Source organism: Aythya ferina (assembly GCF_964211825.1).
Source record: "Aythya ferina genome assembly, chromosome: 4".
Taxonomy (NCBI): Eukaryota; Metazoa; Chordata; class Aves; order Anseriformes; family Anatidae; genus Aythya; species Aythya ferina.
In genome coordinates, this window is record NC_140300.1 from 44,062,335 (window position 1) to 44,090,017 (window position 27,683).

The 27,683-nt window shown below is 34.8% G+C and overlaps 1 protein-coding gene across 3 annotated transcripts in view; it reads right to left on the reverse strand.

The window, feature by feature from the left end:
- LRBA (LPS responsive beige-like anchor protein) overlaps window positions 1–27,683 on the reverse strand; it is a 390,502-nt gene that overhangs the window by 110,289 nt on the left and 252,530 nt on the right. For all 3 annotated transcript variants that reach the window (XM_084516786.1, XM_084516785.1, XM_084516787.1), the window contains exons 41-45: window positions 23,367–23,484; window positions 21,569–21,671; window positions 19,472–19,587; window positions 17,084–17,196; window positions 272–412 (exon numbers count right to left, since the gene is read on the reverse strand). In XM_084516786.1, the coding sequence (XP_084372912.1) occupies window positions 272–412; window positions 17,084–17,196; window positions 19,472–19,587; window positions 21,569–21,671; window positions 23,367–23,484 (591 nt within the window). The remainder of the gene's footprint in view (window positions 1–271; window positions 413–17,083; window positions 17,197–19,471; window positions 19,588–21,568; window positions 21,672–23,366; window positions 23,485–27,683) is intronic.

Genomic DNA, 27,683 nt, shown 5'->3' on the forward strand with positions numbered 1-27,683 from the left:
ATTGTATACTAAACATTATTTTTTAAGCAGGAAAAACTTTACTGATTTGAAAAGTATGTACCATAAAATTAAAACCTTCTGGTCAACTTTGGAATACATTTATCCCTGAAAAACAAAATCAGGTATTGATTACAATTATTCAAAAATTTCAGTATTCTCCTATGCCATTGGGTTTTAGTTCAAAAGTTAGTTTTAGTTTAGTTCCTAGCTATTTTTTTTTTTTTGCTTTTATTATAACTTAATGGAGAAAAAAAATAAAAGATGTACTTACAATTCTTAATAACCACGTGAGTGCAAAACTTGCAGTTGAATAATGTGTGCCATAGTGAAACTTTGGAACCTGATCATCTTCCCATGATTCGTATCTCTCAGCAAAGAATGCCGCTCTCTTTGGGTTCAAAGCTCCAATAGGCTACAAGGTTTATAGAAATAAATACATAAGTAAATAAAGATAACAGCACATCATATTCCTCGTGCTCTTTTTTGTAACGAGGATTATCAGCATGCATGGAAAATACTAGATGTGGTGTTTTGCAAATGCAGATGCCAGATTATGTTAGCAGCAAAAAAGTATCTTTTACATCCATAAAGGCATAACTTCTATTTCTACTACGGATTCAACTAAATCACTAAAACCCATTTGACAGTGGAATAACTTGGACAGAGTTGTTAACTTGTGTGCTTCTCTGTGTGTTGGGGGGAGGGAAGGGACACACACACACTATTAAGCAAATGTTAAGGACAACAACCAGAAACATCTTTGGATATTTTAGGAGGAAAAAGTAAAGAGTGTTAGAGTGGAAGAATATTAACAGCGTACACAGAACTTTGATATTACTGCTGATTGTATGCTTTCTATTTACTATCTCAAGACAAGTTCTATTTAATGAATAAAACCTGAAATTTTGCAATAGGCAAATAAAATAGCTGAATATCTACATAAAAACAGGAATATAAAAAGAAACAAATAATATATGTGTGATTTAAAAAGTATATCACACTTTCACCAACATAGGTAAGTACTGAACAAAGACTAACAAATACATAGATGAACATGGAATTATTAAATGCAAATCTTAAATGCAAGAAATATGATGCTTTGGAATCCATAGCCATGCATTTCCTCAGCAGACTTTGACATAAAGGATTTGGAAAAATGAGTGTACTTCACATTCATCACTGGGAAACCCAACAGTGAATTTAGCTGTTCCACATGTATAAGGCTGTGAGAGTTCTACAATACCTTCACATATATGTGCAAAACATACACAGTACCATTTTGTATACATAGAGAGCACACTGTTTGTATATCATTAATGTAAATTATGCCCATCTGAACAGAAAATAAAAGCACTCGTGTATAACTTAAGAATAAATATGCAAAATTATTTTCTTACTTCTGTCTTGCAAGAATAACTATACTTAAGAATACACTACAAGGTAAGGAGAAACTTTAAAAGAAAAGTATATGAAGAAAAGTTGCAATCAATAACCAAAATAAATCAATAATCAATATTAATTCAAGCACAGTTCAAGTGAAAAACTACGTCTGCTATTCGGATTATTATTATTTAAATATCTGCTTCTTTGCAGCTTATATGAAATTTGGCATACAAGCTTCAAAGTAGTTTCTGTTCTAGGATAGATTAGATCTATGAATGACCTAAGATCTTATCTTACATTTTTTACTTAGACTGGCTTTCACATTGCAGTAGGATGAAGAAAACATCTTAGGTTAATTACTATTTTTGCAGTTCACTAATTTGAAATATAACCCTCTGAAAGAAGTGGTTCCTGTATAAAAGGATTTTTATCTGATTTAGCAAATTTATTCCAGGGAAGAATGAAACTGACTCCAAGAAGTCTTTTTGTTGCAAGAACCATTTTGGAATCTCCATCTGTACTGATTTTCCCTAAAGACTCGGCTATGCTTGAGGGAAAAAAAGAAGAAAGAAGGTCATCGGTAGACAAATTATATGAATTAAAAATAGAAACATCGTTGCGCTCTATGGTTCTGTAACATTTTATGCATTCTCTTTATCTGCCCCTATTTTTATTACTCTCCAAATGAGTATAGCCCAAATCAATAGTTATAGAATTACACTCCTTGAATATAAAGCTAAACCCAATTAGAATTGATTTCATTCTCTTTTCAAAAACAAAAACAACAAAAAAAGGAATCATGCAGAGATCCATATAGCCAGAATCCACACTATTGATTTTAGCTGTTATTGTTACAGTTGGTTTCTGAAGCCTGCAACAGGACAACTATCAAGACATGTCACATTTATTTGCAAGCAAATAAAAAAAGTCCCCAAATGAAAGAAAGCTTAGGGAGAAAAAAAGAACCATGGAGCTGTGCACTGACAATGATACACTATCAGCTTACTCAGAGAAGTTACAGTGGGAATACACACATTGAATTATACATTACACGAATGCACTGATTTATTGTGGTAATAACATCCACCTCATTAAAAGATTCTGCTTTGCTGCAGTTGGAGGGCTACATATTGTTTACTGCTATAAATTAATGGCAGCACACAGAAGACTGTAGGACCCTTCTAACAATAGATCTGTAATGACAGTGCTGTATATCACAGCTTCCCCAGCAGCTTCATAATAAAATGGAGACAATGTATTGGGCTAATACATTCTACCAGGCAGGCCCATATTTTTCTGACAACTGCTTTTAAGGATGAGGTGATTGTAGTGTGTTATGCTGCACTGTAAACAGTTAACTATGCCTGAGCTACAGAATAAAACACGTATGAGGAATATTCAAATACTCCTGACTTTTCATTTAGAAAAATATTTGATTGAAATTTTGTAATTATTTCTTATTTCCAAATTAACAGGGAATCCTGATTACATACTGGATTCCCTCCCCTGGTGGTAAATGGCAAGGGAGAAGAGTAAATCCAAACTAAGCTATACTAGATGTAACTGTGAGACCAGAAATTTGCTCAACATGGTTTCCCTTTGCCTCAGACCACTAAGGAAAGACAAGCTAAAAGCTTTCATGTCCAGAAATTCCAGATTGTATTTTCTTTGTAGCACCCCTTTTCGGAGAGCAAAAATAGGCATTTGTTCACCAATTAAAGACTAATTTAGATGGGGAAAATAAAACAGAGAGAGAAAAAATCCAACAAGCAAAAACAATGGATGACATTACAGAAGTCAAGACACAAAAATAAAGTCACTTATAGCTGCTATCAAACTGTATCGAAAAAAAAGACTAATGCATATCATTCTCAAGTTAGAGTTCATTTGAGAAATGGCTCAATCTGGAGGAAAACCTGGGCTATGGGAGTTTTTGTTTTCTCTTTTCCAAAGGCGTGATCACCTTGGTTTTGATCTGAAGTGGCTGTTACAGCAACCAGTGTTACAAGCATGACACCTACAAGCCATTTATAAAACATACTCATTTGCCATTAATTTTTAAGTGCTCTCAAATCTAGCAGCAGCTTAAAATAAGTAACCTCACATTTTAACCAGGTGCTAAACATAGTAAGCCTCAGACTTTGGACCAATATTTTTTCTTCTCTTTGAGATGGAACAAAAATGAATGATTTGTTGAAAAACAACTCAGAAAACACACTGACTCTTACCATCTACTGATGTTAAATATGTCCAGAAACTATGGTGTATGGTTATATTTGTTGGTTCTTAATATTATTTTGTGTCAACTTTACTGGAACATTGGCACATCTTGCCTCTGTTTTCAGAAGAGGCCTTGTTGCAGCATCAAACCACCCTAACAAAGGCGCTCCTCTAAATAGGGCAGAATCTCTCCTGGACTCTCACAGATGTTCAATTATACATACACGTCTAAAAGAGGAATATGTTCATTTTGGAAAATTGCTAATGGCCAAACATAAGCAGATCAAAGGCTTATAAGAAAAGAATTACGATATCTTTATTTATAGTTACATATTTCAGAAGACAAACAAAGAGCTTTTATTTCCTATTTAATAAGATTTCATTTTTAAATAGCGTTACTCCAAATAAACAGACATACCAGGTTCATACACGCTTCCTTTTGTTACTAAGGCTTCTCTTATTAGAACAAGCATTGACATTTTTACTGTCTCCTATCCATATAATACTAGGCAGAGTTTTTGACTTATTAATATTCAAAATCCATGAAAGACTAGAGTGGAAAATATGGCAATAAATTGCATTTAATTACTTCAAACAAGTAGTCAAGGTACGTTAGTTTCATCTTCATGGTTACTTCTTTTGGTGAAGACAGCAATCTTAACCATTACTACTAGAAATCAGGAAGTCTGTGCAAGTGCCTATGACTTCGGAAAAGTAGTCAGATCCAGAAACTAAGTCTACACTGGCCAATTAGGAAGATTTAAAAATTAATGAAAATGTATATTTTTTAAATTTATATTTAAATTGAAAAAAAATCACTTCTTAGCCAATTATTTTTCATATTTCACCTCTTTTTCATTAACTGAATTACTCACATGTCAAAAATAGCTTTTTATCTTATGCCACAGAACTATGAACTGTTCTCTCTTTCTCAGATGCATTTTAGAAGTTAATTCCTTAGAATTTATTACCACAGTAAGACCTGAAAAATATCCTAGCCTTCCTCACAGTAGTCACAAGTTATGACAGCACTGTCACAGTACCAAACTTAGTGTTGCACACTCTCTGTCTTCCCAATTTTTATGTTTTTGTACTTTCAAACGCGCTCAATGATTTCTGTCCATTTTATTTTATGACATCTTATTATATATTCTACTTAACACCTCCCCTCTACTCCCCCTTTTTTTGTTCCTGTTATTACTAACTTTCTATTAGTTCTTCTATTGAGAAGTTAGGATCAGTGGCTCTTCTTTCACTGGTTATCTCACGACACACATTTGTATCTCTCATTGCATACGTCTCCTACGCGTGTTTTAGTTCTCAATACTGATGAGCTTAGAATCGGCCCAGCAAACTGAGCCAGTCTTCCACACAACCTGCTCACACTTCTACTTTAGAGATTTACTGATTGTTTCAGCTTTACCTTTTCATGTTAATTTTGTATTTGCATAATAGAATACGGCATTAATCAGACAACAGAAACATAAGTGACAAAAATCACAGTCAAATCATCAGGATTGTATCTATCACTAAACACAAGACGGTTATCCACAGAAGAAGAGAGCTACCTTTGAACGGCAGAAAGTTTTCTGGGCTTGCTGACGCCCAAGATACAAGATACTAAAACTGGCCTTTGAGCTTAAGCAGTATGGAAACCGTACTAAGAAAACACGTGACATCTCCCTATAAGAATTCATATAATGACACTGACTTTGACAAATCAATGAGCTACTAGGCATGGGTCCAGCACCCATGGAAGAAAAAATAAAAAATAAAAAGAAAAAGAAAGAAAGAAAAAAAAAAAAGACAATGAAAAAAGATAAAAGGGGAGGAAAAGGGAAAAAAAAAAGTTTTTTCTTTCTGATTTCTTACAGTTTTTTTCAATCCAGATCAAACCAGGTATTTGGATTCCTGTGAATGCAATCGTCTGTATGGTTAAATTATATTTTGTAGCATCCTTGCCAAGTATGTTGTTTTTTTCATTTATTTTATTTTCAAGATGAATATCTGGTTTTCATTACTGATATTTTTCATATATTCATTGGGCTTTAAGCACAGAGGGACTATTAGGTCATCTCATCTAGTCTTGTGTTTGTATGACAAGTCATTAAATTCCTTTCCATTACATGATTTTGAGCCCAACTGTTTATACTTGATTATAACACGAGCTGTATTTGGCCGACCTGTTTTCCAAAAAGGCATCTGATTCTTGAGTACATGGACAATCTACTATTTTTTCTTGGAACTTTTTTCTTTTGGCAATTGACATCCTCTTTCTTAACAATATGTGCTTCAGTTTGGCTATGAATTTACTAGTGTGTTTACAAAAGAAATCTTCTTATGCCTCTCATTGACATATCAAAGTCTCTACTTTCCCAATATTTTCTGTATATAAAAGTACTTACGGATTGCAATTAAACTTTTAATAAACAAAGGAAATTGAGCTCTTCAAATCTTTCATTTTAAGGCATTTCTTCCAGCCTTAATCTTTCTTTGTGCCCTGCCCACTTTATCAGCATATTTTAATATACAGATATCTGAAATGCATTCAGTGTTCCAGTGTTAGTCTTCTCATTGTCACAAATACGTTGAGTGCTGAACACTCTATTGCAATCTAACCACCTTTGCATTTTTAGAGAACTGCTTGTTTAGTTACTGCTGGTATTAGCAGCACATAATTAACTCCCAGAAGTAGCCAGTATCTGTAATATTGTCAGTGGGCCTTCCTGATCATCTGATAAAACTTCTTCCTCCCAGAGATATAAAGACCAGATGCAAGGGTTTAATTACACCCCAACTTTATTAACTTACATCAGCTGGGAAATATCTGGAAACAAACTCATTTAATGTAAATCACTACTCTTCCCTCTGCCATTTTTGTGTGTGAGAAGAGCCATGTCCCCCTCTGAAGCTATTCTCACTCATTGCTACCACCCTTGCTCTCAAAAAACTGAGTACAGCTTTCTTGAAAATTATATCCTGCAATGCTCTCATCTTTACAGGATGCCATATCTTTAATCCATATCTAATTCAAATTCATTAAAGAACAGTATCCAAAAGAAAGCTACAAACACAATCATCTGCTGAACTGTTTGAGCTCCCTGCACTGATCTATTAAACAGATCCTTGAGTTGCTCTGGGAAAGATTTAAAAGCATGAAAAAAAAATAATCTATCAAGGACCCGATGATCTCTTGAGGTCCCTTTAAACCCCTGCAATTCTGTGATTCTGTGAAGGAGAATAACCATCTTTATCAATCTGGCCCCAAATGCACTGGTTTCACAGCAGATGCCCAAATCCTACAAGAAAGATCAGGTTAAGAGGGGGGAACTATGAATTTGGATATCAAAGCTTTGCTGTAGTCATATGGATGGAACTTGACAGAACTTTTGTCTTCTGCCACAGTGAGCACTTAGAAAATAGGTAATCTTTTGCTCCATTTCTAAATTGATCTACTTTCTTATACCTTAGTATAAGAAAATCATATTGTAAATCACATCTTAGTCACTCATTACACTCAGTTTTTGAGAACTTCAACACAAGCAGCTACTTGACTTTCATGTGGTTTCTTAGTGAACTAAGAAATCCTATGATTAAACACTTTTTGTATGTGCAATATCGAAACTATGCAATAGTTACTAATGTTAGTGACTGTACTTTAATGATTTTGACATCAAGAACATGAAATCAGAAAAATTCATATAACTATGCTGCCTTCTTTTCCAGCCGCTAAGGGCAACATATGTCTCTGGTGACCTTGTCGAGGGGCTGACCTCTCGATTAGTGTTCCATCTAGCTAAGGTTCTCAGCAAGTCGTTATGCTCGTACTTATAATTCCAATCTCTTATTCTGAATACAGGTATCTCAAAAAATTACGACACTTGCAAATTTGTAGGAAGAAAGTAATCAAGGAAGATGATAATATAAAGCATGTTCTGAAGAATGCTTCCTATTCTCATTAATGTAGCCTGAAGTTACATCATTTACTAGTATAGACAAGAGCTGCAAGCAAGACTTCATAAGACAGATTAAAAAAAAAAAAAAAAAAAAAAAAAAAAAAGCCAGAATTACCCTAGTTACAAAACAAAGAAAATTATACCTTCCCACATAATTAAGTTGTTAGATTCATTGCCTCAGGGAGCAATGCAGAACAAACACAAATAGGTTAAAAAGAACAAAGACAATTAGGCCACCAGTCCATCAGTGGGCATTAAACATGACTGCGTCAATTATTTTTCCAGTTCATAAAGTCTTTAAACTTCTGGTTGCCAGACCTGGGAAGTTATCTGAAGGGAAAGACGATGCTTTCTATGCCCTTTTTCTTTTCTGCTTTCACTAGACTCCTCCTACTGGCTATTCATAGAGGCAAGATATTGAGCAGGATAAGCTTTTGGACTGGCTCTTCTCTTACAACTTCATATGAAGTGACTCAGCATCTACCTAGATACACAGGTTGGTGCACATGATTGCAATAAAAGCCAGTCAAGGGTACTCCAGAACAATAAACTTGCAGTTATTTTGACATGCAAATGAATTCTTCACTCAGGTATATCTTTTTATTTACGCTACTGAAGAAAGACAGACAAATGCCCACCAGCCACCTCATTTAAGACTTGTACACACAGCTCAGGGTGCAGACAGCTATTTCCCAGCAGCTCCTTTATCTAAGTGACAAGTGTAACCAGCAGACTGTGATCAGCATTTTTATCATATGAAGGGTCCTGGGGCATTTCCTGATGCACTGTATATGGGATGAAATGCCATAATCCTCTTATCTCAATATTTTCTAAAATAAATTTAATAAACTATATACATACTAAAACCACTGAGCTTTTTAAACTAAATATGTCTTTTTAAATACTTGTCTAAACTTACAAGCTTTCTTTGAAAAGACTGTATTTCAATAAATATACCAGATCTCATTATGCTATCAGAGTTTGTTCTAAAATAAATTTTATATTTATGGGAAACTGAGAATTCAGAAAAGGGAGTGATTAAAAGCAAAAAAAGAGTTGTGTGCAAATTAAGTAAGTATTTGTGGGCATATCCATGTACTCTTTAAAATAACAGTACTGAATTATACTGTATTTATGGTTAATTATTAAGATTTTTTTTTTTTAAGATCTCACACATACTTTGAGACAAGAAAGTGGCAAAACCTGATCTAGAGGTGGCTAACAACTACAATGTCTGAGCATGTCTATATGAACACTAGCAATGATGCAAAGCACAGAAGCTTCCCAAAGTCCAAAGTTGAAAAATGGATCATAACTTAATCTTAAGGATAAAGAATGAAGAAAAACTATGTTTAGCAGTGGCTAAATTCACAACAGGATACACCTCAGGTCACCTAAAATCTTGGAAGAATTTTAATTTGAAGGAAATATCTCCATGGTTTCCTTTTTTTGTGCCTTCATACTGCTATCAGGAGAATCAAATGCTAAGATAACCAGCTGTAGGAGAATTCAAAACAACTCTTTGTATACAAACAATGCACTACTGAACTGCAAACTAATTAAGCACACACGTGCTTTTCCATAAGTTTTAATCAATTGTTCAGCAAAACTGAATGTGTCATACACTGCAAAATCTGAGACATTACTACACTTTAATACTACTGGGAAGGTTAACTGAACGGAATGGTTATGTTATGTAGGCTCCCAAAAGTTTAGGCAGAAAGGAAGTTGCATGTCCCTGGGAATCATGACGAGAAACCAAGCTGCTTGCCAGAGGTGAAGAAGGCATGTCGTTGTCGTTGTAGTTGCGTCACTCACAAAGTAACCCTGCTGCCAAAAGCAACCAATTGTATATGCTGTCCATAATCTGTCAAGTGCAAGAAATCCCTGCATCACCGTTCATTTATTATAAACAAAAAAACAGAGACAAACGAAATCATTTTATGGATTTCCAGAAACAGAATTTAGCGAGAATTCACATATACTTGAATCATGGCAGCAGGCAGCAGATAGTGAAAACACCCTCTCTGCCTTTTCTTCACAGGAGGAAGGAGAGTAGTGGGGAGGGGAGAAGAGCAGAAAGGAAGAAGGTCTCACTTTTTGATAGTCTTTTTCAAGAATGGCTGTGAGGATTTTCACATTCAAGACTTTTTGCAAATGCAAATTTGGTGCTAATTAACACCAAAGGAAGACATGTAAGAAACAACACTAACAAAAGGAAAGGTAAGCTGGAATGAAGAGCAGGACAATCATTTCCAATCTCTCATTACCTTCCACTAGCAATTCCTTTTTCATTCAGAAATCAGAAGATTTTCATCTTCTCAGTACATTATATTTTGGTTTAGTTTTGCTATTTGAATGTTTTTATAAACTAAAAGTTGCCTTTAAACCTTAGTACTATTGTAATCACACAGAAAAACAGTTTAGACTAGATAAAAAAGACACTGTAACTTGAAGTCATAAAACAATGTCAGATCAATGAAGGCATTTACCTTAAAATCATACACTGCGTATATAAACTTGCAAAATTACTACAAGCTAAAGCATGATAACAGTTGTATAGACAAAACGTTTCCCCAACAGACTGACAAATTGTTTATGGGAGCTTAACAAACCCAGAAACCATATACCAAGATGGCAAAAACATCTAACTTCCACAAAGTGATCATGCTTAACCATAATTTGAAAAAGCAGCAGCAATTTGTTACTGGTCTGGCACATAAAAAACATATGTCTGTCTGTACTGGGTGAGACCAAAAACCTTGTGAAAGTGAGCCTTTTGTCTGTAATGTGGATCAATCACAAACTGTGAAGATTTCAAAAATGGGAGAACCATACAGCGATACATTCCCCAACACCCTCCCACATCCCAGTGATCCAGACTTCCAACAATATGATGTTTCTTTACATATTTATGTCTCTGAATGGATTTTTGTTACAGCTGTTTTTTCAGGAACAATTCACATAAACTTTTAGCATCCACAAAAACCTGCAGACACGAGTTCCAAAACTTATCAGCACATTGTGTGAAGAGCCTGTTACCTTCTGTTTATTTTGAACCTGTTTTCTCCTAACTTTATTTGCTTTCTACTAGTTCTTAAAGCCACATAAAGATACATCAAATAATTGTCTCCTCCTTTATTTCCCCCATATCACCCATGTTATGACCCAAGATGTGTGTGAAATCACTTTATTTTGTTTGTTAGTATATTTTAAAGCCAGACATGTGTCCTATGGTTTCCTGTGATCATTCAAAGGGTTATGAACCACCCACAATTTATTTCCAATTAGAAACCTATGCATGTCCAAGGCATCTGAGCAAGAGTGGAATGGATAACAACATCAGATACAAATTAAGAATAACAAATTAATATAACAAATCGTCCCCCTGTACTCAGCTCTGGTGAGGCTGCACCTCGAGTACTGTGTTCAGTTTTGGGCCCCTCGCTACAAGAAGGACATCGAGGTGCTTGAGCGGGTGCAGAGAAGGGCGACGAAGCTGGTGAGGGGCCTGGAGAACAAGTCCTACGAGGAGCGGCTGAGGGAGCTGGGCTTGTTCAGCCTGGAGAAGAGGAGGCTCAGGGGCGACCTTATCGCTCTCTATGGGTACCTCAAGGGAGGCTGTAGCGAGGTGGGGGTTGGCCTGTTCTCCCACGTGCCTGGTGACAGGACGAGGGGGAATGGGCTTAAGTTGAGCCAGGGGAGTTTTAGGTTAGATGTTAGGAAGAACTTCTTCACTGAAAGGGTTGTGAGGCACTGGAACAGGCTGCCCAGGGAAGTGGTGGAGTCACCATCCCTGGAGGTCTTTAAAAGACGTTTAGATGTAGAGCTTAGGGATATGGTTTGTGGGGACTGCTAGCGTTAGGTCAGAGGTTGGACTCGATGATCTTGAGGTCTCTTCCAACCTAGAAATTCTGTGATTCTGTGAACATTTTGAATGCTCATTGTTAATTCTGAGTTACTATTTTTCTCTTCTTTGAGTATTTGTCTATTACAGACAATGGCATTCTTTGATGCAGAGGAAGATGATGACTATTATCCTCACTACCAATAAATAAATAAAAAGATTGCTTTTCTTAGTTCTTTTCAAGCAAGCAATTCTAGAAATCACGATATGCATCTGAAATGCAAACAGGGAAGAAAAAGTAATAGTATTGAGATGCATTCATATCATTCAACTACTTTTTCTATAGAGGAGACTATTTGACACAGAGAATAACCAACTAATGGCAAGAAAAAAAGGGGGAGGGACAGGGACAGGGACAAAGTTATAGAAGGATGATTATGCTAGTGTAATACTCTCTGAAAATTCCCCAAATATTTAACAAATTCTACCTAGACTAAGAGTACGATTTCAGAATGTATGTTCCAATAACTACCTCAGAAATGTATTTGGGTGAGATTTCAGTTTTGGTAGGTCTCTTTAAGAGTTGTGGAGGAAGAATTAGCAAAACATGCATGGAAATTACATGCTGATTCTGAAAAAGGTCCAGAGTCAGATGCTGCATGAGGCTCAAACTAAAATATCAGCACAAAAATTCTACCTTTAAAAATCCTAACACCATTCAGAGAGAAAGTGAAACAAGTATGCTACTGGTTATCACACAGAGACTGATACTAGAATCCAAACAGCTTGAATTGCTTCACACACAACGAACAGTTTAGTATCTCCAAGGCTCACAGGTAAGCCAGGTTTGTCAATCAGTACCTATTTCACTTAACTAAACACATTTTCCTCGAGGTGCGTTGCTGCTTTTTGGCTGAATTGCTCGCCTTTGTGTGGAGCAAGCCCTGTCCATGGTGCTGAAGCACCAAGTCATTGCTCCGGGGGGTGCCTGACCATGGTGCTGCAAAACCAACCTTGGCACCCACAGCACGGCCACTGTAACAGCAGGACCATTTGTAGCTCTGTCTCCACATGTGCCGAAAGACAAGATGCAACAGATTGACTCAGCTGTCAGAAAAGATAATTGATCGATTTTGCCATTCATAAAAGTCCCTGAAGGAAGCTGTCTGAGGGTTGCTGGCATTGCAGAGTCTCACAAAACCAATTGTCCCCCCATTCAGAAGTGGCAAAAATTTATGTTATTAAACATAAATATGTTTAACTTATATTGTTTCTCTCAACTGTTCCTTATTCTGCTTAGTGTTTTGGAAAGTATGGAGTGTCCCTCTCCTCAAAAAAAAGAGTTTTGTTTCACAAAAAGCATGACAACTTGATACCAGATGCATACAAGAATCTGATAATTGTGTTTCATATTAAAAAGATTTAAATCCATAATAGACTAACAAATGAATCATGAAAAATGTGTCTCATTTTCAGATATCACTGCTTCAGTCTCACTGTAGTGTGGGGCCAGCCTTCATATCTCTACCACTGTTTCTTGCGGTGACCCAGAATTGTAGGAAATATACTGGACTTTTTCTTAACTGCCAGGGACTCAGACACAGAGGTTGAAATATTTTATTTCCTGTACTGCCCTTTTTTTTAAGCAGGGATTCACATGAACTGCCTGAGAGTAATGATATTTATTCCTTCTTTCAGAATTTATCCTGTCTGGGTTTGGAATGCTTTTTAATTAAGTGCTATCTTTTGTCACAGGTGACAAATTTACTGCCTGAAATAACAGAGACAAGGCAACCAGGGCAGAAGCTGAGCCCAGCAGTGTCAAGTGTCACAGGTTTCACTATCCAAATTCCAGATGCAATTGCCGATCAAAATAAGTCATTGCCACTGCACCCATTATTGTTAGTTCTTACATTGTTCTTCTCACCCTCTTACAATGCCCAATTTTGGAACACACTTTATCCTCAGACGGACACTGGTGAGTTTTATCTGGTAATTACCTATATTGACTCCTGTGTTGGAGCATGAGATGAATAAAATGTCATTTTACTTTTCCTTCATGAAAAGCATTTATTCACAGAACGTTTCTAGTAGTTTTAATGCCTCTCTAGGCAAGAGCATTAAAAAAAAATATTGCAAAATTACAACGGTTGCAGATCAAAACACCTGCTACTTTCTATCTCCTTGCCAAAGGTAACAAGAGATAGTAAGCAAATTTCATGCCCTTCCCACTCTACCTCCTCACATAGGAAAATATTAGCATGAGTTATATGAACGGTGAATTTGTGCACCTGAGATGCACACCCTACAACAGAATTCAAGTTGACATGCTGAAGAGCAATTAACAGTGAAGTTTACATTAGAATAACAAAACTAGCCTTCTTTGTTATAGTAAACATTATATATATAATATATATATATTATATAGTATAAGTATATATTACTTCTCTTCTGTCTTTGATATCAGTGGCTCTCACATACCAATTAAAACCCTCACTTCAATAAAGGTGAGAGTTATTTGATGCTTTTGTACACTTGGCTGGAACAGAAGTCATTGCTTACATAACAGCCACTATAAAATTGATGATGATTTAGCGAACATTGCAAGAAAATGACAAAAATGAGAATAAAAATATTATGTACACATGTAGCTATGATGAAGACAAAAGAAGATTTAAAAAGGTTATAATTTTCTTCTAGTAGTGTCATTTTGTGATCTTGCAAAAACTATGTGTCTTACGAAAGATAAATTATCAACAGCATAGAGCAAGATCCTGTAACAAACTTATCTGAGTAAAATCATGCTTTGATAATTCAGTGTTTTCCATGTTTACCTCATTTTTTTCCCTTAACCAAGTCCAGAAACACATCACAATTTATTGCTTCCGCTGAACAAAGAAAAGGAAAAAAATGTGTTTTTGAATAACATAATACGGAAAATGGGACATGTTCTGGTGGGAAACTGTGTCTGTTGTATAAATAAAATATATGTAGCTATAAATATAATATGTAATACTCATTCCAAACCATTGTCACCTCTTAAGAAATAAAAACCCGACTCAAAGCCGGGTAACAGACTGGCAGTGCACTCCTGGCATTTGTCAGGAACATTTGTCAGACTGACAGTAATATTAACCACAATCCATTTCAGTTGCTTTGGTTTATCATTGTGTGACTGATGTTTAAAACAATGCCATAAGAAGCTGTTTAAATAAAGTGTTGGTTTAACCTATACACTGCAGTTCTTTAAATCTGTACTAACTGTGGACTTCTAGATAATATATTAACAAAACTGTTATTCATATTTGTCATTCTACATATGTAACTTCAACTTGCAACTTCTAAAAAAAACCTTCACTTTTAATTTTCTTAGGAACCCCAAAAAAGTAAAAATATTGACCTGACATTTTTTCTTCAAGTCCCACAATAGGACTGTTAAAACCATGTAAAATGTTAAGTGAAATATCTTTAAATATTTTTAAAACCTTTAACAGTCCAAAAGGACTGTTTCTGTAGGATGCATAGGCATCTTACAATACATAACTAGCAGTTGTTTTGAAGTTTTACCCCAAAGACAAGGTACAAGAATGCAAATATCACAACACACATTATATTCAAACATACTCATAATTGAACGTTAACAAGGTACTGCAAGTTTTTCACATATTTGCCATGAAGTCATTACCTGACAGTTTAACATTTAAACTACATAGAGTTGATACTCCTAGAAATGCCTAAATGGTAACCAAAACCTGAACTACTGTATCTGAGATAGGTATGGCATAAAGACTTTCATTATGTATAATGGAATGACATGCATTCATCCAGAACAGCAGTTACATACAGATGCGCTCTCACCAACAACACATAACAGAGTATCATAAAATAACTTTAATAAAAAATCACATCAAAAAAGAGTGGTTTTCCTATCTAATTTTTTACCAGAGGCAAGAGTGGTGCCTAACCTAAAGTGAGGAAAATTGTTCTACATTGCACTTACTTCTGTTTCAGGGTGGAGGCAGAAAAACTAGGACTACAGCTCTGACTGAGTTAATGAGTTTACAAATTAAAATAAATGTAAAAGGAGATTCCTCAGAAGTATAACAGGTGGGCAATCTTTTTTGTCTTTAATTATTTTAGTAATACCATTATATTTTCATTACTATTTAACAAAAATTAATGGAAATTGAGGTTGCAAAAATCTTACCATAATCAAGGAAAGTAAGAATGATTAATACATTTAATTGATGTACTAATTCAAGCTACACAGAGCTGATGTTCAAGTTCATGACTTATTCAACTTGAGTAGTATTATTAGAAAATATTACAATTAAAGTACCTCAGCATCGCTCTGCTTTGCACTTATAATATTATACATTTGTTTTTATTTGTATATAATATATATGTATGAAATTTATATATATATATATTTTATATATTTATATATTTACTTTATATAGCTATAATATATGTATCATATATATACACAAGAAATGCATGGAATAGTCTGTAAATATATATACATATGCATATACACATATATACATATCTATTTGATGACTGCACAGTGCTTTTTAAAAGTTAAAGTACTAAATGTGTAGTCAAAAAATCATTTTTCTGGAGATATTCAAACAGACCTATGCTTAGTTTAATCAATAATGAATTGAAAGTAGGAACTTTTTTAAACTGCCTTCTTTTTGGATTTTTTTCTATCATGATACTTTTTTGTATAGAAGAAATTAAAAAAAAAAAAGTTCTAATTAAAATATTTTCTTTAGTTTTTCCACTAATTAATTATTTCCCCTTGCTACAAATGCCAACCAGCTTTTAGAAAAAGATCCAGTTTTTAGGTCCATTTAACTAGTCCAGCACCTAGTTTGTGGCATCTCTGCCTATGGCAGGGGGTTTGGAACTAGATGATCTTTAAGGTCCATTCCAACCCAAGCCATGCTATGATTCAATAATTCTAGTCTTTGTAGAGAAAATGAGATGCTTACACTTTGTAAAATGAAATATTACCTGCTTGGAAAAGATTGAAAGAAAATAATCACATTCTACAAAGCTTTAAACAAGCTATATAATATCTCATCCATGTATGTTCATTTGGGAAAGAGCCTTAGAAAAGCAAGACTACTCCATGAGAAAGTAGTTCATCAAAGCTGTAAGAAACTAACCATCCTTTGTTTATTTGACAAAGGACAGCTGCATTACTTAAGCATACCTGAAGCTGTTTCACAGAGGAAATGAAAAAATAGTTTCTATTTTGGGAATATGGGTAATGATTTAAAAGTTCTTAAAATATGGTATTATAGGTTTACTACTAAAAACACAATTCTCATCAGAAAACCAGGAAAATATTTGGCAAATTTTTAATCTTTAGCTGACTTGTCATCCCTAACTTCATTAAAATTTGAAATTAAATGTATATGTTCCAACTAAGAGTACTTCCATTAACAATTCTTAAATTAAAACAATGAGAAGTAATAAGAATACATTGATAGTCCATTTCTCCACAAAAACAACCTTATCCCTATTATCAGTATATGTATTTAGAAATGAAACACAGTTAACAGTTGTGCATTATTAATGCATCACACACAGCAGAAGACATGAACGAGACTGAAAACTACTGTGATAATTATTGGAGAGAACAAAAAGAGTATCGGATGACAAATACCTTTGACAAATCTCTGAAGTTGCTAGGAAGTGTAAGGTCCAACTCATCCGATTCATAGTTGGTGATAACCCAAGGGAAGACAGGGTACTGATTTAAATCATTGTAAGTGCGACCTGACAAACAACAACAGAAACTTGAGTTAAAAGGAGTTAACACTTAACTAAAATACAAGCCTCTAAAGATGCAACCATATAGTTTCGTGAGTTCCTCAAAAGAACTGTAATTTATTTCAGATTCTTTATTGTTTCACTGAAAAGGACAATAAAAAAGTTTGCAAATTGCTAGTATTTAAACATTTCAGCTCATTTCACTTTAATTATAAACTGGTTTGCTGGCAGTAAGAGTTAAATGAATTAATCTTCTATACATTTCTCCCTTCTTTGTCTTTTTCACCTTGTCTTCTATCTCTGAAATGAAACACTTGAAAAAAATACAATAGTCCAATGACTTTTATTTATATTAAAATTAAAGCAACAATTTTGCATACGGCATTAATTTAGTATGTGAAGAAGCTCACTATTTCAGAAATTATACAAGAGACACACATTTCATCCAGAGAATTCATTTTAAGGTGAATTCTCCTTGATCATCTGTGGATATGCCAAAATACAATGAAAGAGAAAATCTGTAATATATATGTATATCCAGAATATACATATTCTGGATCTGGGTTCACATATGCACCTTCATGCATCTGTAAGATAGAAACAATATCCTTCCTCCAGTAAAAGCAAAATTTCCAGTTAGAATAGTCTCCTATACACAATACATACACATACATGTTACAAGCAATCTGGTTTATAATTTTAAAATGCATAATTTTTGTTTGGATTCTGTCTTTATTATACTGTTGCAGAAGCTCATTCATTCACATCACCTCCTATCAACATGTCCTCAGATTTTGTCTAGTCTGGTCTTAAAAGTCTCAAAGAACAGGCTTTTACTTCTTCCCTAGAGAGATTTTATGACCCAAACTATCAGATTGCCAGAAAAAAATAATTAAAAAAATCTAAAACTCACCCTAAGTTTGTATTTTCCTAGCTTTCTTTCACCATTCAGTATTTGTCCATCATGGTTTCCAGAAATTATAAATGGTATAGCTAGATATAGCTAGATCCTTTCTTTTCCTTATCAGTTGGACACATCACACATTATTCAGGATTATGGATACATGACACTTACATCTTTATTTGTTTCAAATTAACAGCCATCACAACAATCTTTTACCTCCCCATCATGGGAAACTAGGCTTTCCCTTTTTCCATAATGCTATCTTTTCATTCCTTTAAACTTCCAAAAGCAAGTAGCTAGAACTCACTTTATTATTTCAATACATTAAAGCTGAAAAGGTTAATTCACTAGAGACACAGAAAACAGTGTCAGAATCTTGCCTCATTCCACTTGGGCAGTAAGGAGGCATGTAAATCCAGCCCTACTTCTATAAAATCTGCCAGCACCCTGGCATCCCCGACTTAATGACTGATTGCAGAAACTAGCAAATCTGACCATTTATATAAAATGTAATTAGTGTGAGCACAGGCATTTGCTCTACCAGTCTTTTTTAGAAACAGACAAGTCTGAAAGGGAAGTAGTAGACCTTTCAACACTGTCTATAGCATAGAAAAGAGCTGAAAATTGAGAAATTTTGCACAGGCCGCAGTTGCTCTGCAGACAAAATATGTTGGGAAATGAAAGAGTGGTAATGAGACCTTACAACCTCCATTTACTAAACTGAAGTCAATTTGGTTAAAAACTAATGGGCCAAGAAAGGACACATGAACTATAGCTATGCATTTATAGAACAAGACACTAGGATAACTGCACTGGGGAATGCATTAGGATTTGGAAATGGATGAATGGTGTACTGGCACAGCAATAGCGGTGATCCAAACACCACACTTCAGAGACCACCCATCTGTCCTGTAACAGCAGTATTTATTGGCTCCAGAAATATCCTGCTCCCCAGCTGGCACTTCCCAGAGGGTTCCAGACCTACAGAGACCTTGTTACATCAGCAGTATTTAGAGAGGATAGTACTTACAAGTATCAAAACTTAGAATCCTAAGGGAAAAAGAAGTTACTATTGCTGAAACTACTAAATACGGTTTGTGTAGATTCTGTCCTTCCACAACAGTCAAGATATTCTGACTTGAGCTATATTTTTAAGTGCAGTTCAGTACAGCTTTTTAATTGCATACCATGCCATGTATAATTATGAACAAAGTACATTTAGGAGAATTTTGTGAAGTTATTATTCACAACAAATTTTTACATAGGAAAAGTTACTTGTTCAAAGGGCAAAACGTAGCAGTGCCCTATGACTTCTGAGATTGTGCCACAATTAACTAAATGCTTCCTTTCCTGAGTCTTTATAGTAATTTGTGTTACCTGCTATAGTGTTTAGAAACATCAGGTATTCAAAGTTGGAAATTTCTCGGTGTTGCCATCGCTGGGTCATATTCGAAGCTTTGAAAATCTGTCGTGGACTAGCCAAAGATATGCGCCTGGAAAACAAAAATAAATATTGAAAAAAAAATAATGGAAAAACCTGGTGGATCCTCCTTTTTACCTACCTGAATGTAGTGGCAGTTGTACATATTCTTTTTACTAGTTCTGTGCTAGATTTCTCTGGAGATTAAACTGCTATTTTCAATACCTGAAGTTCATTTTTAAACTTTTATTATCTAATCAGAGCAAAAAACTTAAAACATCTGACAACTGGATATGCCAAGATTTGAAAACTTTCAAACAGAAACCTTTACAGCTGTGCAAATTTAGCTTCTCCACAAAGGCCTAATGTATTACAGAAACATGTTACTAGTGATTTAGAGACATGCCTGACCATTAAATAAGAATATTACACAACTTAAAATGTCACCTAAGAATAAAGTCACCTTTCAGAATGGATTTTTAAATTCCACCAGTACAAAGGAAAAAAATGATAAGATGATAAAACTTTCATTATGAATTCCATCCTCTTGAGACTGATATTCTGGGCAGTGTTGGAGAGTAAATCATAAATAACTCAATTAAACTTTTAGAATCTGATGCCAGATTTCACAATGTTTGTGAATGAATACAAAGCCACTCCTTGAAGTGCTAAATCAAGCAGAGAAGAGCTTATTATAAAATTCCCAAGATTGTCTTGTTTATCATAAAAACATCTGTAAATACCAGAACCATATAATATAGGGGGAAAAAAATCTAGATATAATTTCCATTTATAAATCTTTACTGGTATTGGTAGAAAAAATATATATATTTTATATATATATATATATATATATATATATAAGATACATATATATACGATATAATATTATATATATAAGAAAACGGTTATAGAAAATATATATATTTTTTAATTTCTATAAATGTCATTAAACTAAACCTATTTATCAATATAGATAGATGTGAAATTTTGAAAAGATTTGTATATACTTTCATTTATATTTTAAAATTTTCACATATAACTCACTTCTGTAAATAGAAATCCTTAAGATCTTACAGAGCAACAATAATAGCAATCAGCAATTCAAAAGAATTTTTTTCTGGACATGGTTAAAATGTTTTGATGTGGTTTAGCAATCCATATGTACAGAATACTTTACAAAAACACAATTTTTTAGAAAGAAGAATAAATCTATTCCTTAGATGTTGTTTCTTCTAAAACTTTAGAAATTAATCTACTTCAAAATATTTTTATCACTCACTAAAATCCAAGAGTTAAGCAATCCAATAGACATGGGGGACACCTCAAAAACTACTTCCATCAGCCTCAGTGAACATTAAGGTGTGTTGCTGACTCCCATCCAGAACATATCTTGCAATTGAGCCCATATCTTCTGCTAAAATCATAGCAAACTGAATCATAATCTTCAGTTTTAGGATCCAAACTCACATCCTGCCATAGCATTACTAGTTTCCCACTTACCCTAAGTAAGATTTAGCTCTGTCCTCCAGAGCTGGAAGACAAACATACCATACTAATCCTTCACATGCTGTTTAGCTTATATTGTCCTACACATTACTACAATATCCCCTTGATGAGGAACAATCATTTTCATCTGGGTTTAAATACTACAGAGGATTCAAGGATGTTACAGTCAAGCTAATATAATTGAAAACTACCATAAAAGCTAATCAGTCCTACTATCAGTCATATCAGTCTTAAATTTCAGTGGGTTGGTAACCATAAAGAACCGTATTTTACTTAAGTATGGTAAGTGATTGAGTCTCACTTGCAAAAAGAAGCTACCTTCCCTGTAACAGACAGAAATCACAGTAATAACCTCAAATCCAAAAGTCTTCATTATATAAACACAATCCAAAAAGCATGTAGAATTGACAGGCTTGAGGGTGTGCATGTTTTGTAAACCAGGAGGTATAAATGCTTTAAACCATATAGGTTGGTTTGATGAAAAAAAAAAAAAAGAACTCACAAAAAAAAAATCACAGGTATAATTTATTCAAACTGTAAAATACCTGGTCTGGGGTAATCCAAAGGTAGCACCAATACCGACTCGAGGAAGACAATTAACCACTTTCTTTACTGTTGCTTGGTCAGGGAAGTTGAACATGACACCAACTGTGAACACAAGAAATGAAATACAATGTTATTTTGCAGCATTTATTTTTTGCTTTCTGGCCCAATAAAACTTAAACCTAAGCTTAGGTGCTGAACAGATAAAAAAAAAAATAGACATGTTTCCTTGAGACTACTATACATACATTTTTATACAATTTCTGGAACTACTTCTGTTTTCCGCTGAGAGGAATTTCAGCAGTTGACACTTTCCCAAAGCTTATGAAGCCTACAGTTGTTTTGCTTTCTGAACAGAAGGTAAATCTTTATGTACACACTGACTAACTAGAACTAAATAAAAAATGATATTTTATGTATAAACTGCATCACATTTATCAGTTTATTTTGCATTTTCAATATCAATATATTTAACATTTATTATATTTAATATATATTATCTTCATGTTTTGTCTGAAACACAAAATGACACTCATGAAATAGGAACCTAAAAACCTAAAAACTGGAATAACACAATCCAGTTGTGATACCACCAGTGGACATTTATGACTTCACAGAGGCTAGTTTATAGGGGCTCCAAAATATGAAACTGTTTGAGTACATGATTAATATTCCAGTGGATGATATGCACTTCTAGATATGCATAATGATGCTCTCTGCAAGATCTATGTCTGATTCCTTGCCAGCTATGTTTAAGGTTAGAGTTAATTTTAAACTCAGAGAAAAACTATTTGACTGATATGTTAACTGTATAAAAGATGTTGTCTGGTGAAACGCATACTGACTTAAGGACAACACTGTTTAATATTACTACCAAAAAACTTCTCTATATTGGAAAAGTGTCCTCTTAAGACCTACGTTATTTGATGTCTTTGTATACATATTTCAAAATCTGGTTTTCAAAATTTCATAATCAGTACAAAACCACTAGAAGTGACTGAAGAATCTTAGTTTAAACTGCAAAGACATCATATAACCTGGTTTAGAATAAAATTTAAGAGGAGAAAATAGCAGAATAAAATTCTCTGAAGTCTAAACTCGCTATATTTTGAGTGACTTGTCAGACTACATATATACATGTATGTTTGAAAAAGAAAGTGAAGAAAGTGAAGAGTGAAAAAAATGTTCATAATCACGCAGGGTTAAGTCCACATTTATTTCGTAGACTTGCACTAAGATCTAACTGAAAGCTGCACTTCTCCATTTATATAGAAATTTTAGAGATATCTAACAGCTGCAGATTATTGCATACCTATATTTGAAATATATTATAATATTGGAATACTATTACTAGAAATACAGTACAAAGCTACACCAGTCACTGGTCCAATCTAGTAGTGCAGTTCTTTCATTCTGTTCTCAGCATGTATAACTAGTAACTGCTAACCCTCCCAAGAGACAAAAAAAAATCCTTGAAGCATAACAGATCAGAGGTAGGTATGCCTTAAGCAAGAATGTTTAAATGCCAAATAAACATGTGGGTATAAAGGAAAGTGAGGCATTGCTAATGCCCAGTTACTGTGTTTGAACCTAATTCCTCAAGAAACAAACAAACAAACAAACAAAAAAGTGGAAAAAAAAATACGATACAAAAATATACTAATTTAAATATTGAGGCACTTAATCCAAACCCTTCCACTACTTACACAAATCCATAACAAAAAACAGAGTGACTAAACAGCCCAACAGAAAGCATATGTCCCCAAAACAGTACTTGACATGGCCCTAAACTCACAGTACCTCTATTTGCCATGAATATCTCCAGTGCTGTATTTTGCAGAAGGTAACGTCGAGAAAAGATAGCTCGAATCTCTGAAAAGAGCCATTTTCCATGGAGTCCTTCTGTATATGCCAGAATCTAGAAATGAGAAAGAGAGAGAGAAAAAAATGTTTTGAATATGTTGTGAGTATAGGTAACATCTTGTGAAAGAGAAACTGTCTGATGCACAAACATGGATTCTACCAATTATATGCAAAACCTGAAGCAAAATTAGTGTTCTCAAATTTAAAATCATGCTATGATAATCATGCTATTGTGGACTTCTTGAAGTCCTAAACTCAATTCACGCCAAGGCCTTCTAAAAATTTGCTCTATTTTTTCTGTATTTTCCATATTAACTGTGTTTTCCATAACCAAGGCAGTTTCAGAAACATTGCAAAAGGTTTAGAACATCAGCAAAATATAAAAGCACATTCTGAAAATGTATTACTAGTGCCATCAGATGCATCCACACTTGCTTTAGCATTGTAATAACAGGACTGTAACAAATAAAAAAGAAAAAATGTCTTCAAAGAAAAAAAATGTTCCTTACGTTTATCGTTACGGCAACATTCATTAATTCTAGAAGTATAAAGGTTGGCTGTATAAGAGGTTAAGTATCATTTTGTCAGCTAAGGTTAAACACAAACCTGCAAATGAACTCAGCATAATCTCTCTATGGAGTAAGCGGTTGTCAAAGTAACTTGTTACAATTCCTGTCATCCCATCTGACAGACACAGATGCTTAGTCTGCCTTCACAATTCAAACTAATCCCATTTTTAGTCCTCAGCCACTTTGTTTCTTTGTTTCTTCACTTTTTCCTTTTCATTTCAAAGCTTAATTATGTAAGTGTTAAGAGACAGCAAGATTGGACACTCCTCTGCCTCAGATTAACAAACCACATGCAAAAGGAAAATATCTGAGATTTGTCCATTTTAGCAAACACAAATACTTCTAACACAAATCCATCACAGAAAAAGAGTTGCATATATAATCCTCTTTAACATCATCACTCATACAACAATTTCACTTAAGTAATATACTGTGAATAAATAAAAAAGAGAAATAAGAGATGAAAAAAAGAAAAGTAAAATTCAAGCCTTTAATATAACAGAGACTGTTTTTGAACACAATCACCCGCCTGTAGATTTTTAACGGAGGATTTTGCCTCACATGTAGTATATGTTCACAAATAAACTGTTTTTGCAGCACAGAGAACAGAAGCTCTATAAAGAGCACTGTACAACACAATGTAAAATACCATACTACATCTGTGAACTTTATAACAACGAACAAGTGGGGCAAACCAAAAGCAGCTAGCACAGAAGCTCAGAACTTACAAAGGAAATCATCTCCCACACCTTCTTCCTTTATAGTTAATCTCTCATCTTCCCCCCAATGCAAGTGCGACAGACAACTTCTCCTCCTCTCCCAACACCCCTCCACACACACAGAAAGAGAAGGCAAAAATGCATAATTATTCTGAAACCAAACTCCTGAAATGTGATGAAAGGAACAGAGACTGCCTATGGTTACAATCATTTCTGAAACAGAGGAACTATCAGTTGGGCCACGCTGACACTTTCCCTACCACATCCACAAGCCAGCCCCACTAATTGGCAGATTTGTATAATTCTGTGGTGCTACTCAGAACTGCTGTGTTTTGCTTTTGTCACATGCATATAAATATCCTTTAAAGAGCACAACATCAAAAGAGGTGACAAGAGAGACAAAGTTGTGGTCCCTGTGTACAAAAATTTCTTAGTAGTTTTGCTAGTATTCATCCTTCCAATCTTAAAATTGGAGCTTATAATTTCAGTGCTTATTTTTAGAGAGAATCAGGAATGTATTTCTGCATTTCTCTGCATTTCAGTAGTAGCAATTAAAGCATGACTGATTGTTACTACGAATCGGCACATTTCAAATTTAAACACTTATTACATGGATATTATGAGTAAAATCAGCAATGTAAATATTACTTTTACCCTGTGAGACTGGCATTTGTTGAGATGGTGGAAACACTGCAAACAGCCCAACGCCATTTTTTCAAAATGGGAAGGAAAAGCATCAACTGCAGAGCGAGTTTATGTTGGGAGACTCATAGAGCCATGCTAAAGTTACTGAAATAACAGGATTTACAGCAGAAACTTGGATCAGGCTACAGAAAGAGTAGCAGTCACCGCTGGAGCAATTCTTCAGGCCGCTCATTAACAGCAGTTATCAGGAGCGAGAAGCAGCTGAGGCCTAGCGGAGCCAGGCCTTCGTTCCGAGTTGGAATAGTAGCTGCCTGCTCCGCAGCTTCACTTCAAAGTCTCTGGAGTTCAATTAAAACTGGATTAGGTGGAAGCAGCCCTTCTTTGGGACACTCTGTTCTCTGAACCTCCTCACACACTGACAGCACCCTAGACAGAGGTCTAGCCCTCCAATGAACCGGTCGCTATGGAAACTGCATCATTACCATTGCTCTGCGCTTAGCGCGCCCAGTAGACTAGATGAAAGATCCAAGCACATTTCTTTCATGTGTATTAGCAAGGATTCCTCACAAAAATCAAATTCAACCTTTTATTCCTTGCCAGACATCTGATTCTATTAACAGAACCTACTAGTTGCAGAAACTGGCTAGCGTTTTAAGTTAAATTCAGAATTTTTATTTTGATAAAGGGACTTCTTTTTAATCAGTGCTACCACTTCTGATATTTTCAGTTTCAGAATTACAACTTGCAAAATGCTTTTTTGCATTTTCCTGTTTTCATCCTTAAGTCACACAACACAGAAATATGTTTAGGAATTTAAGAGCAACCATTTTATTCATCCTCTTGTACTACAAGTTTGCTTTAAAAATGACTCCCATTTATTTCTGTGTTATGTTACCATTGGTAATAGTTTTGGACTAACTTGTGAAACACAGACTAATGGGGGTGTACAATCTAATTTAACATGCACAAATAGGACCACCTTCCCCACATGAACCTATAGAACTTCAGAACCCCACACATCAGATTTAAGTTTAATCTATGCACATTTCACTTATTTGAAAATACATTGGACCCTACAGGAGAACAGACAATTTATATGGTTTACCATTTCCGTGAAAAATAATTAAAGTAGATATATGAGCTGATCGTACATGATTCTACAAATCTTACTACATGAACTACTCTGTGATCAGCCTTTCACAGAACCACAGAATGGTTTGCGTTGGAAAGGAGCTTAAAGATCACCCAGTTCCAACCCATCATTGGCAGCGACACCTCTCACCAGACCAGGCCTTGAACACCTCCGGGGATGGGGCATCCACAGTTTCTCTGGGCAACTAGTTCCAGTGCCTCACCACCCTCAGAGTGAAGAATTTCTTCCAAACATCTAATAAAAATCTACCCTCTTTTAGTTTAAAACCACTGCTCTTTGTCCTGTCACTACAGTCCCTGACCAACAGTCCCTCTCCTGCTTTCTTGTAGGCCCCCTTTAGGTATTGCAAGGAAAACAGATGAACAAACAGCATGACAACACAATTTAAAATACAAAACTCCTTTCACCTCTGCATGAAGTCCCTTCTTTACTTCAAATAAAAAATGAAGGCCCAAACCTGTAACCATTTCTCATAGTCCTGCTGCAGGCCCTGACTGCCACTACCTGACTGGAAGAAGCCCACCAAGAAGCCAGTAGGTAAAGAAGAGCCACCTTCAATTTCCACCTTGAGAAGACTGTGAATCAGAGTTGCAAGAAAATGCAGGTAGCACAGAGCTGGTTGTTAATTATGGTCACGTGTAAACAAGTCATCTCCTCACAATTCATAGCTGTGTATCAACATGAAAATACCCACGTGGAAGCCAGTCAGCTATTTTGGACACAAATGCCCAACCCTACCTTTTCTCCAAAATCCTCTCCAACCTTGATTATCAACAATTTCTCTTACAGAAGATTACATGCAATACTTAAAAAATACCATCTGTACAGCTTCCTCATGAATTAGAAAAATAGTATTTTACTGAGGAGCAGATGAACAGTTTGCTTTACATTTTAAGCAAACCAGTCAGCTATCATATTTTATTTTTAGAGAAAAGTACTATTGATCTCAAAAATGTGAATATCCTATAAGTAATTAAGTGTGCAAATGGGTTATAGAACTGAAACTGTAATTGAATAATTATATTACTTTAATGTGCCAGCCAATTTAACTGTCATGAGTAAAATAAAAACTAAATAGCTTATTTAAAAAGCTGATGAATATTTGTATATTTCACAACAGTTTTTCTTGAGATCTAAAAAAGTTACAGAGTACATTAATCAAGACACA